Raw genomic sequence first — 12,675 nt, forward strand, 5'->3', positions numbered from 1 at the left:
TGGAGTACAGTTGTTATGAACAGATTTTTCATACACAGTGTTACAGTGTACACATACACAGAGTACAGTGTTATGAACAGGTGCTGTTGCGGAAGACGCAGCAATCACACACGGGTGTGGGAACCCAAGCGCAGGAGACATCGCCTCAGAAATTGTGCGCGCGAATTTTGGAGGCCTTAATGCACCCTCATGTGCCTTCATGTTAAGATTACAGATGCGTTGGCGTCGCACTTTTTTTTTCTCCAACGCGTCGATGCACGCTGCTGTGCTTGAGGCAGCGTCGTTGTACTGTGTTTACACGTACCTGCCACGTCGATGCAAGCCATACCCTCACAATCAGACATCCTATGAAGGTGGACGAGAACCAAAAGAGGAAGCGGACGGTCTTGGCGAAGGAGCTAGGCCTTGCAACATCAAAACGCACGATTGTTGAGGAAGAGCACACCTGCCAATTCTCCGATTTGCATGGGAGACTCCCGAATTTCGAATAAACCTCCCGATTGCGTAGGCACGGCCATAAATCTCTCAAAAAACATCCCCAACACCACCGCGATAAGAAAATAACAACAAAGGACAGCGGTTCTAAAATTTTCTGGCCTTCATCTATCATGGTTACAGCACTCCTTAAGACGCTTTCGCCGCGGTACTCTGATATCACGTGGAAAAGTGTACCGAGGTTAGGAAGGGGCTACTAGCTGTCACGGATCACAACACATATGGTTCATTAAAGGAGCACTGACACAAAAATTTTGCACCTTGTTTTTTTTGTTGCAAAAGATAGCTTATGATCCACTTATCATGGCTGCAAACCTCGTTTGCGCGAGTGCGCGACGGTTATTTATTTAGAGACGTTTTTAGAGCGCCCAGTCGCAGTTTCAGTTTCAAAGAGCACCGAGCTAGGCAGCGTCCTCCGGAGGACGAGAAAACACAGCTGGCCACGTGAACACGCAAAATTGTGACACGCAAAATTGCGCGAGCGTGGGTGCGGTGGGCACCGAATCAGGTCAAGTGGCGCCAGCTATGGAGGATTAGAAACAACTAACAAACGCGTAATCTATGTCCTCCGAGCATTTGGAAGCACCCATCTTGACTCGCTAAGCTTACAGCATCGATTATTTGACTATGGCTCTCAAAAACGGCGCCGAATCGGGATGAATACATTGCTGTCGAAGCTTAAGGACATGAATCTAAAGCAAATGGAAGCACCAGTTCGGAACTTACACGTTACAGAGCGCACGGCGGCCACTTGATAGATTTGAAGTGGACGACAACCGCTTTTGGCAGTGCTGCCATGTTTTTCGGAGGCGCGAATGCCTCGCCGGCGAAGCCTGCCGTGCAAGTTGGACAGCTCTCGCGCGTGCGGCGACGCTCTGCGGCACCGCGCCGTTGCGGCAGGCTTGCCGCTAGCGTGAGCGGGCCATAACATCTGCCAACGGGCACGACGAGCGTACAGCGGAAGAGAACACAACTAGCACACGCAAAGCCGCAGGCACGGAGGAAGAAATGGCAGGTAGCACGGCACAAGCGCAAGGGCACAACCAGCCACCAGCCAACACAAACTCGTGACGTAGGTTTGTTTACACATCCGCCGCGTTGATGTCGGCGTCGCGAAGCGCTCGTATCTCGCTCTGTCGTGCGGCATGCACTTTAAAATCGATTTTAAATATGTTGTAGGCTATATTGTCCCTTGATATTTCGTAGACGTTGTGTACGGCTCCACATACATCTATTTCACTCATTATCTCGCCTTCGAAATTTTGTGTCAGTGCTCCTTTAATTACACATGCGTGCACGCACCGTATATTTATGAGTACAAGTATGATCGTTGACATCTAAAAACTTTACTGGCAATTATTAAGAGCTGTTCATGACATTGCTGCGATCCTTAGAAAGAATAAATGAAAACGTACGCCAGCTTTAACTCCAAGCAGTCACAATAACATGTGCTTTCTTGCCTGCATATGACAGCAACATGCCATTTGATGCAATAGATGGCTTCACTAAAATGGAAAGTTGGGCGAATTGGTTATTAATCGCCACACCACAGGGCCAAGCAGTGTGCTGACCAGGACTACGGTAAGACTATGAGACTACGAAAGACAAGGAAAGCAGCGAGTGTCAAGTTTTCCCACATTTTTGTGCTTAGTCCTGGTCAGCGTCCTGCTTAAGTAAGACCGAAAGTCGAGCTAGTTGGTACATATTCATCTTGAGAAGCTTTTAGCGTAAACTAAGACGCAAACAGACCTCCCTCTGTGTCCCTGTCTTAGTTTGCGCTAAAAGCTTCTCAAGATGTCCTGTTTCAGCTGCATGGTATGGCTACATACATACATGGCTCGAATGGCTCAATTTTGGAACCTTTTCATGAAACAAAGCAACAATAGTGTTCAATGCAGAAAGAAGCAGGCATATATGAGTAAAATGGTGCCACCTGTCCAAAGAGAGATCAATGGGGACATGCCCATAACGTCACAGGTTTCATGAATTTTCCACACCTCATACATACTATGTTTTCCTCGGGCATTTTCCGAATCTATGAGCATATTGCTGATGTACCAACTCGTTTTCACTGAATACACCAGGCTGTCGGAACGAAATTTTTTTCGTTTCGGTTTTAGTTCCGTTCCACCGCAAAAAGTTCTGTTCCGTTTCTGCTCCGGAACGAAAAAGAAAAATGTTCTGTAACGGTTCGTAACGTTTTTTTTGTATGCAAAAATTTGAAGTTATGGTAATCATAAAAAAAACATTGCACTTGTGATATAGTTACTTGCCCTCCTCATAATAAAGTGGGACATGGGCAAAACACCTTCCCACGTTCTTCAGAGGAGCGGAAGTAAGTGTACCACGAATTCCTACCAACTAGCACAAACCAGTATACCCTTCAAAGTCATAGTATGTATTTTCTCAAAAGTCAATTACGATTTTTTTTAGCACGCTCAATGCTTTGTGTCAAGGGAGTGAGCACGATCTCAGAAGCAGCACATCATTGAGTGTACTCTCTGATGTGCGAGACCGCTGTTCTGATAAAAACTAGCAGTTGTTCCATGTACGAATACAACCACCAATGAGCGAAGTTTCTTAGAAAGGGGACGCAAACGACCATGTGCCCGATCTCGCTGCTTGCTTTTATGAAGGCGGTAGGGTGGGGAGCGGGTGGGGAGAGCATCTGCTGCGCTCGGTGGCGGGAACGCCTGAGCGAGTGAGTGTGCGGCGTACACAGCGCAGGGAGATTGAGACAGGTGGGAGAGGAGTGCGAGCAGTGATGCGGCGGGGACCTTCGACGGCAGCGACGGAACGCCGTGCGCAGCGTTTCATTGTCTTTTTGCGCCGGTGCCAGGTGGGGAGAGCGTCTGCTACTACCTTCGACAAAGCGACCGTAGTGCGCTGGAATGATGGTTGTCATTTCACAAGCCACGATAAAGGTGGTGAAAGTGAAGATGACCATTATAACCAGTTGTGCAGCTTATTTCTTTTAACCTCAAATTTCTGGTGCGCTAGAACCAAACCGCTCAAGGCCTAAACATTTGCTCTTAAATCACCGGCCACTGGAACCTAAAGCGATGCTTAAAGAGAAGGGAGCTTCGACGGCACGGAGGAGTGCAGGCCTAAGGAGCTTCGCTCCTAAAAAAAAAAATCACCAGGCTTGCGTGGAACACGCAGCAAAGTCACAGCGAAAGCTGGAAGAGCGGCCTCTCTAGAGCCCGTTGTAGACTCTCCTGGGGCAACTAATGCAAGTACATATGCAAGGTATCCACTACGCTATAAATCATCGTAATTTTGCTGAAGTAGCGAAGCACCCACTATGCTATTTTTCGTCAATCTTTGGAGAATTGCGGTACCCCTTACACATCTGTAAGGCATTATGTGCACTTTGTGCTGTGGCTGATGACGAAGAATTATGGCTGAGCCCTTTGTAATGGGTTGGAAGCATTCAACGACCGACTTGTTGCGCAATTCTCATTGTGTGACGCCAGGTTGTAATTTTACTGATCTGTCATGCATTATTACATATGTTAATACAATTCATGGCCCAGCACGACGCCTGTATGGGGTATTTTTGTGAAGGAATTACAAGCACCAGCGTGGCACAGTGGTGGACTACTCAACTGCCACGCAGAGGGCACGGGTTAAAATCCCATCCGATCCTAGAAATTTGTTTCCCATTTCATTTTTCTCTTATTTTCACGCGATGGCGGTTTCGGACATCGGCGGCGGCTCTCAACAGATTTCATAACAACTTTTGCTGTAACAAACCTCAGCGCCGACAATGCCCTCTCCACGCTGGCCTGCGTGACAGGCGCGCAGAAGTCCACTTGCGTTAATATAAACATCTCTGGTTACCACTGTTTTCGTTTTTCACACAATTTGAACATATCTTTGCTTTGGAATTCCTGCCTGAGGTACGCGCTAATACTGTACCATGAGATATGCATAATTGCTCACGTTGCATTACCTAAGTTGTTCCGGATTGCCAAGTTTTCTCGTGAACCAAAAAACGATTGAAAAAATTTCGGTTTCACTTTCAAACGAAATAATAGATCAAGTTTCGGTTACGTTTTCGTTCCGGTCAAAAATATTGTTTTTTTTCTTTTTTGGTTTTAGTTCCGTTCTAACACACTGGAACAACACAGCAATGAGCTCTCTGAGATCATACAGTGCTAGCTGCAGTGCAGATCATACAGTGCAGTATGCAGCCAAATTAGAATTTTTCAAAGAAAAATGTGGTTTCAAAGGTTTAGCCATCCATTTAAGTTCGAAATATGTGGCAGGTGTGCTAGATACAGAACAGTATGCACTTAATCTCAGCTGGCATTCCATGCTGTAAATAAACCAAGGGCGCAGTTACCAGCAATTTGAAGGCAACTGGACATATCTGCTTACAGTGTGAACTGCTCCACTTTAGTAAGCAGTAGTGTAGCCAGAAACTTTTTTCGTGTGGGGGAGGAGCTGGTTCAACCATACTTTATGCATGTTTGTGCATTAATTTGTATGTATGCGTGTATACATACAGGGTGTTTTTTTAGACAATACAGATTTTTTAATAAAAATCCTATGACAGTAAGACTCCTGTCGTTTTCGCACACACTCTCCACATCGAGGTGGAAAAACTTTGCCGCAGTTAAAATGACACTTACCACTAATTAAAAAGACTCATTAATTAACTTCTTTATTATTGACTTGAGGGCAGGTGATTATATTAGAAAGTTGTAGTGCGTACCAATTTATGGCACACCCATTTTTTAGAAATCTAGAAAGTTTCACGTAGTTTGAGATATTCATAATCGAATTTCAAGGGCGAAATCGAAACTGATCGCGCCTGGCGCACACAAAGAGCAGCGGAGCACCGGGACGACATGTGACAGGGAAGTGACTTCGAATGAAGGCGCGCAGAAGCAGAATCTGGCCAGAAAAATCGGCAAGCATTCTGAAATACACAAGTAGTGTTTGTGTGCGATGGGTGGTGCTTATTTGTTTTTTTTTTTTAAACTATAAAGAGGCGCGAATAACTATATCGCAGGTCTGCAAGAAGAAGCGCCAAAGTGGAATCCCCTCAGTTTTATGCTTCCCAGACAAAGAGAAGGTTGATATCGTGGTTTTCTTGTGCACAGTTTGAAAGAAACGGATAAGCACCAAACACTACGTGCTACAATAAGGTGATGCGCAGGCACAAGCGAGATGACTTGCAGCTTTTCACGAAAACATACGGCCGCGGCTTGCCTTTATTCAAATTTCGTCGTGTCCTTGTGACTGGTAGTTCCGGTATGATGTAGCAGAACGAGCCGTCGCGCGTCTTGTGCGCTTCGCGCGATCAGTTTTGATTTGGCCCTTGAGATTCAATGAAGAATATCTCGAACTACGTGCAACTTTAACGATTTGTAAAAAATAGGCATGTCATAAATTTGTACGCACTACAACTTTGTAATATAAACGCCTGCCCTCAAGTCAATAATTAAAAAGTTAACACGTTTTTGTTAATTAGTGGTAACAGTGTCCATTTCAACTACGGCAAAGTTTTTCCGCCTCGACGTGGAATGCGTGTGCGAAAACGACAAGAGCCTTACTGTCATAGGATCTTTATTAAAAAATCTGTATTGTCTAAAAAAAAAAAAAAAAAACACCCTGTATATACACATGCAAAATTGAAAAATTTCAGGGGGGGGGGGGGCTGTTTACTGTGTTATGTATCATTTTGAAAATTTACCGTATATTGCCAATTATAAGTTGATTTTTTTAAAAATAAAATGACCTTCCAAAGTAGTAGGGTCGACCTATAATCGGACTGTACCTATACGCGGAATTGTAATGTCGACCCATCTGTGGGGTCCAAAGTAGTTCCAATCAGGCTGCGGGTAGTATCACACGCCGTGCACACACAATTGTGCAATAGCTATCAGACACCATGCGAAAGCAGGCTGCTTAAATGAGGAATTTATCTTACAATATGCCCTTACGTTTTGTTACAGCTTTAACGGCTGATCGCTCTCGCCGCAACAGTCAGTGGTGACCGGCCAACATGCTGGAAATACTTCGCTCTGTTCGCAGCGATTGGAGCGATTATTGGTTGGGACCCATGGAAATTGCACTGACCAGTTTGTTTTGGTTATCGCTGCTGCTGCGCACTTCAAAACAAATTTAGATTGGGAAGTGTTTCTAAGCTACAAAACATTTGTGCTCTTAGCTGTTAACGGTATCATATGCACCAATTTTTCCATTACATAAAAAAAATTATGCAGTGTCGGCCACAAACATTGGTAGCAAGCAACTGTGCGCACTGCACCAGTCGCAGCATGTGAAACATCTTCAACCAGTCACATGCGCCCACAAGCATCTCCGTGCGTTTTTGCCTGTTTTTGCACTCTTTGCATGCCTGTTTGCCATTTCTGCATTTCGCTTTGTTTACAAACAGTGGTGTTTGTGACTTGTGTCGCTGCCCGACGAACACCAAGACTCCGCCGCCACACTGGCAACAGTACAGCGCTGCTTTCAAACAGTGAGTGATCCTCTACGCCAGGGGTCTCAATCACGCGGCCTGTCATCTTCTCGCAAGCAACCTTGCCAGCACATGACCGTCTTCATCACTATTTAGCTTATATTAATCTCTTACCCGACTGCACATCAAAAATGCTGAAAATAAAGATTGCCTGGCCCTACTATCGTTCTTAAACAGATCGTGTCAAATCCATAACCCAGCAACTTCTTTTCTAAGCAACAGAAACGGACCTCAAATTTGCAGGGTGTATACATTGGAAAAATCTGGGGAGCCAGAAACACATTGTGGCTGCCATGTTGTGGACAGCACCTTTTCTTCCCAGACACCCTTCCATTATAGATTGTACATTCCCACCTAAAAATTGAATTGTCACATGTCTATATCCAATTGCTGGTCATATTCACCAAGACTTAGGTGTCTGGTTTTCACTCCTTTAGCCAATAGGAATCACTCCTTTCATTTTCAAGCACAAAAAACCAACCAAAATTGTAGACAGAACATATGTACAGGAGAAGGTTGATAACAAGATTAACATTCAATATAGCGAGGCTCAAAATAATTAAAATAATAAAGCCTGTGCCCGAACCAAGATCAACAATGGTCCCTGGAGTAAATGCTTTGACAAGAGGACCATAGGGTCTTTCGTCGATTTTTCTGACAGCTGTCTGTAACCAATACTGAAAAAAATAATCGCTTCAAACTCGCAACTTACCTGAAGTGCAACATTTATGTCATTGTTGGCCTGTTGCAGGGCATGGCGTGCATTATTTGCAGGGAAGCCCATCGCCTTCAATGCATCGTACTTCTCCACACTAACCCATTCTCCATTGCAAGTCTTGCCCAGACTGCGCTTTCGAAGCTTCAGATTCCTCTCCTCCAGTTCTTTTTCCTGTTGCGCTTTCTTCTCATCTTGCCGCGTAATGATGTGCTGCACAGCAAGATCCACGTCTCCTCCAACTGAACGCAGTGCCAAGCGGGCAACAGATTCCGAGAATCCCATCGCCATGACCTGAAAAGTGACATGGCTTATGCATTAATAGTAAACAAAAATGGAAAAAACAGAGAGGTAATAAAATAATGCCAAGACTTTGTGCATAACCCAGTAAAACAGTTCATAAGTCAAGGAATCGAGGGGTTACCCACTCAGTGGCCCTTGTGAGCATGGCACTCTGTGGATAAGCACAAGGTCACGAGTTATTCCAGGGCCATGGCAGCCGCATTCCAATAAGGAAGTCATACAAGAACAGTTGAGACTTGCTGAATTGACCGGTATGCTAAAGAACCACAGGTGGTCAAAATTAATCTGAAGCGCCATACTACAGCACCCCCTCATAACCCACTATGCTGTTTCAAGATATCCTGATAATTTCACTGTTATACAAGGATGCACTGTGCCTCCCTTTATGCCCCTCCTCAAAGCAATACAGTAGAACCCCGCTGTTACGTTCCTCACTGCTGCGTTTTCCCGGCTGTTACGTCGTTTTCCGCCGGTCCCGGCATAACTCCCATAGGATACAATGTATTGGGAACCCCGCTGTTACGTCGTAACTGTCGGACCGTTCCCGTATGATACGTCGCGAAGTGCGCTCGGAGCCGACCGAGTGACTACCAAAGAGAGCGGCCATGGTGCATTTTCACGCAGCTTGGCCTCGTTTGACCGTAATATTAGGCGCATGAGAGGCGCAAGCAACAGAATCTTTCAATTGATGCAAACAAAAGCATGGCCTTTGAGATTCAAATTGCAAAGACGGCGTCTATGACGTAACTGCTCGCAAAAGCAAGGCCTTCGAGATTGGCATTTACTATTCACAAAAGCATAGCCTTTGAGATTTGCATTGCACAAAGATGGCGTGTATGACGTAATTGCTTGCGAAAGCAAGGCCTTCGAGATTGGCATTCACTTCTGCCATCGCGTTGGCGTAGACTCATCATCATCGTTATTTGTCGGAGAACGGGAGGAGTTCGAGCTGGTTGGAGCTCGCATGGTCGTGCGTGCGGTTCGCGGTCGGACTCGCCGCGCCGGTCGTGATTGCGTGTGCTTAGTTCTTTCATGCCTACAGCTGTTGGTGTTGAAAAAATCACATACGTTGATAAAATTTCTGTGGATGAGGCCGTCCTAAGCTCCACGTTTCTATCCATCGACTAGATCGCGGCTGAGCGCGCCAATTTTCGTGCTGCTCGTAAGAATTGAAATAAAATTCTGTACCACTAAATATTTTGCCGTTTTTCCTGTTTTTCGGCTCTTACGTTTCCCGTCTCTTACGTTTATTTCCTACGGTCCCTTCAAAAACGTATCAGCGGGGTTCTACTGTATAGCATTAACTCCACGCTGCTAACTATAGCTGCAACGAATTTCCATGCTGTAGCGATTCAAATTTTCGGTATTACTTATATCAGCACTAACATTTCATCATTTTAGTGTGTAACATATCAATGAAAAAAAAAAAAAAATTGGCTCAGGTGTAACTCTTGCAATCCTAGTCATCACGAGCGAAAGGTATCTTTGGCTTGGTTTTGTGAGGCATGCCATAGTGGAGGACTTTCGGCCACTTGGGGCTCTTTAAAGCACCTAAATCTTAACACATGCGTGTTCTTTGCATCTTGACCCCACGGTAGTATGGCTGCCGTGGCCAGGAATTGAACCCGCGCCCTCGAGCTAAGCAGCGCGCCACCTTACATGCTAAGCTACTACGGTTTCAGTCAAATCTACAACACTGGTTTCAGTCAAATACGAATACATATTCATATGATGCTATTTTACTCACTAAGTTAATGGCAACAAGTCTCATCACATGTTTCTAGCATTCTGGAAAATTCCACACGTCGCGCTTCCAATATGACACACACTGGAAGTGGGTGGTTTGAAAACGCATTTGGCTGAGCCGCTGTGAACGGTGGCGATTCGCAGCTTTAAAGCCTTGTAATAAATTACAGTTTACGCACAGAGCTCAAATCAGTCTGTAACTTATCCTTAGGACTTGCTCTACCAGCTCAATGTGTTTGTACAAAGTCGTCAAAACTGTTTCAGGGTCCCCTTAAGTGGATAAAGTTCAATAGTTTCACCTTTCGTGTTGCCAGAATCAAGACATGCCAAGTTTCCCTTGCTGCAAAATTGGGTGCGGGGTTCGTACAGGCTTCAAAGACAAAAACCCAAGAGTTTTCAAGCATTACGAAATCGAGAGTTGGCAGGGGAATAACATGCAGACTAAAATAAAACACAGTGCCAACCAAGGTAAAGTTTTCATTAAAAAAGTTGCTTTGGCTCCCGCATGGGAGCCTTGCTCACAAACATGGCAAGAGCAGCAAGTTCCCTCATTTATAAGGCCACTGTGTCACTTGTTTCAGGCAATGTGCATTTATATGGGGGCAAGATTACTGATGCTCCAGTTTGACGCGAGTGCAGTAGTCTATTGAATAATCAGATTCTAGATGAAGAAATAGAGAAAGTTTCTCTTCTGTGGCAATGATGGAATCATCCTCCCAGTTTACCACATGACCAGTAGACAGCATCTCCCTGATGGCAATGGAAGTCACCTTTGTGTGTTTACAGTCATTTACAGTGCTGTTTGTAACCTCTTGAAAGTCCTGGTTGTTTCTCCTATATATAAACATGATTGCAGTCTGCGCATGGAATTTTGTACACAAGTCCAGGAAAGTTTTCCCAATCTAACTTGTTTTTAGCATTTGTGACACTGCTCCAGAGTTACCATGCGGGGACATGTTTTTAGTACTTAAAATTCCGGAATAAGTACTTACAAACAGATACACGGCACTGCCATGGGAGCATATGTATCTGTCACCGTCGCCAACCTGACAATGGACGCGGTCATGAGTCTCACTTGCTGTCCACCAATAATCTTACTGTGGTACTTGGACGGTTGATGCCATCACAGTTACGTCGGCCAAATCTGCATGTGGCAGCCACCCATGCGCCGTGTGCCACCTTTTTCTTCTGTTCCTCCTCCCCCCTTCCTACATATTTCAGAGGGGAATAAAACTACGGATTATGTCTGGAGACGCTGTCCGATTCCCTTCCAGATGCACGGGCGCTTCGCTTGGCTACAGTCTTGACAAGTTTGGGAATGAAACAAGAGAAGGATCCTGCAGGACCTGACAACCGCCCGTAACCAATGCTAGCTATAGCCTACAAGCTACCAGACTTCGATGATACGAGATGTAAGTGGCAACCGTACCTTGTGAAAATCGAAGCATACTTTGAAGCTAACAGTATCACCGAAGATGCGAAGAAAAGAGCCTTGCTTTTTGCCGCGCTTGGAATTTCGACAGTTGAAGACCTATGTGGTAAAGTTGCACCCCTAGCACCAAGTTCTTTGCACTACAATGATGTTGTGACGACCCTAACCAGCTATTATAACAAACAGCCGAATGAAATTACCGAGCGGTTCAAGTTCTATTATCGCTGTCAGCAAGAGGGAGAGCCTATGCACGCATTCATGGTGGCCATACGACAAATGGCGAATCAGTGCCAATTTGCGTCAATGTTGGACAACATGATAAAGGACCAGGTAGTGTGTGGTGCAAGGTCCAAGAGCTTGCAGAAACAGCTACTAGCGAAGAAGGACTTGTTTTTGGCTGACGCCGAGGCCCTCGCTCTTGCCGTGGAAACCGCAGAACTAGATTCACAAGGCATTTCAGCCGACAGTGAGCAGACTAATGTGCTACAATTATAGCAGCGACTCAAATGAGGCTCGAATGAAAAGAAACCGTTAACGTTGATGTGCAGATGTTGTGGCAGCTATGGGCACAAAGCTTCGACGTGCAGGCTAAAGAAGCTGCGGTGTTTCAAGCGTTGGTGTCAGGGTCACTTGGCCAGAATGTGCTTGCCTGAAACCACCACAGAGAGCGCCAGCATTACCGGCGCATACGAAGGACGATACTGAAGATAGCGACAGCAGTGCATCGCAGATTTGGTCATTGACTACTGCTCCAGCCTTGGTCCCGCCTTTCAGGAAACATTTCAATTGGGGTGGCATCAATCTAACGATGGACATTGACACAGGACCGCCAGTCTGTGTAATTCCCAGGACAGTTTATGAAACGTACCATCAACGATGGCTGCAGTTACAAGAAGCACAGATAAAGTTGTCGGTTTATCTCAGTGCATGGAGTGCACAAGATGAATGTTTCTTTCCGATCTTCTGCAGTAAACTGTAGCCTAATAGTTCTGAATTGTGATAGCCCCATTCTTTACAGGCGGGATCTTTTGCAAAAGTTGCGTGAAGAAGGAGTCCCGGTGTTACTCGTAAAAGAAGCAGCCACGAAAAGCACGTTTGCTTCGCCGTCCGCAGCACTACCGGAGTGTTATGCAGAGCTGTTCACCAACGAACTGGACTGCTGAAAGGCGCACCGGCCTGACTACACGTCAAAGACGGAGCCAACCCAAAGTTCTACAAGGCAAGCAAGGTTCCATTTGCACTTCGTGAAGAAGTGTTGCAAGAGCTGGACAGGCTAGTCGCAGCGAGCATAATTTCTTCCATGCCTCATAATGAATGGGCTACGCCCATAGTACAGTGCGGATTTGCGGTGACTTTAAAGTCACCTTGAACCCTGTGTGCAAAGTAGAACAATACCCATTGCCAATTATAGACGACATATTTGGTAATCTCTGTGGGGAAGAGAAGTTCAACATTCTAGACCTCCGAGATGCTTACAATCAAAGCCCGCTT

The 12,675-nt window shown here is 45.5% G+C and overlaps 1 protein-coding gene across 1 annotated transcript in view; it reads right to left on the minus strand.

Moving 5' to 3' along the window:
- Window positions 1-12,675, minus strand: part of LOC119378969 (NEDD8 ultimate buster 1) — a 41,761-nt gene that overhangs the window by 12,174 nt on the left and 16,912 nt on the right. The window contains exon 8 of the mRNA XM_037648085.2: window positions 7,701-7,997. Coding sequence (XP_037504013.1) covers window positions 7,701-7,997 — 297 coding nt within the window. The remainder of the gene's footprint in view (window positions 1-7,700; window positions 7,998-12,675) is intronic.

The sequence above is a fragment of the Rhipicephalus sanguineus genome, chromosome 1, assembly GCF_013339695.2.
Source record: "Rhipicephalus sanguineus isolate Rsan-2018 chromosome 1, BIME_Rsan_1.4, whole genome shotgun sequence".
NCBI lineage: Eukaryota > Metazoa > Arthropoda > Arachnida > Ixodida > Ixodidae > Rhipicephalus > Rhipicephalus sanguineus.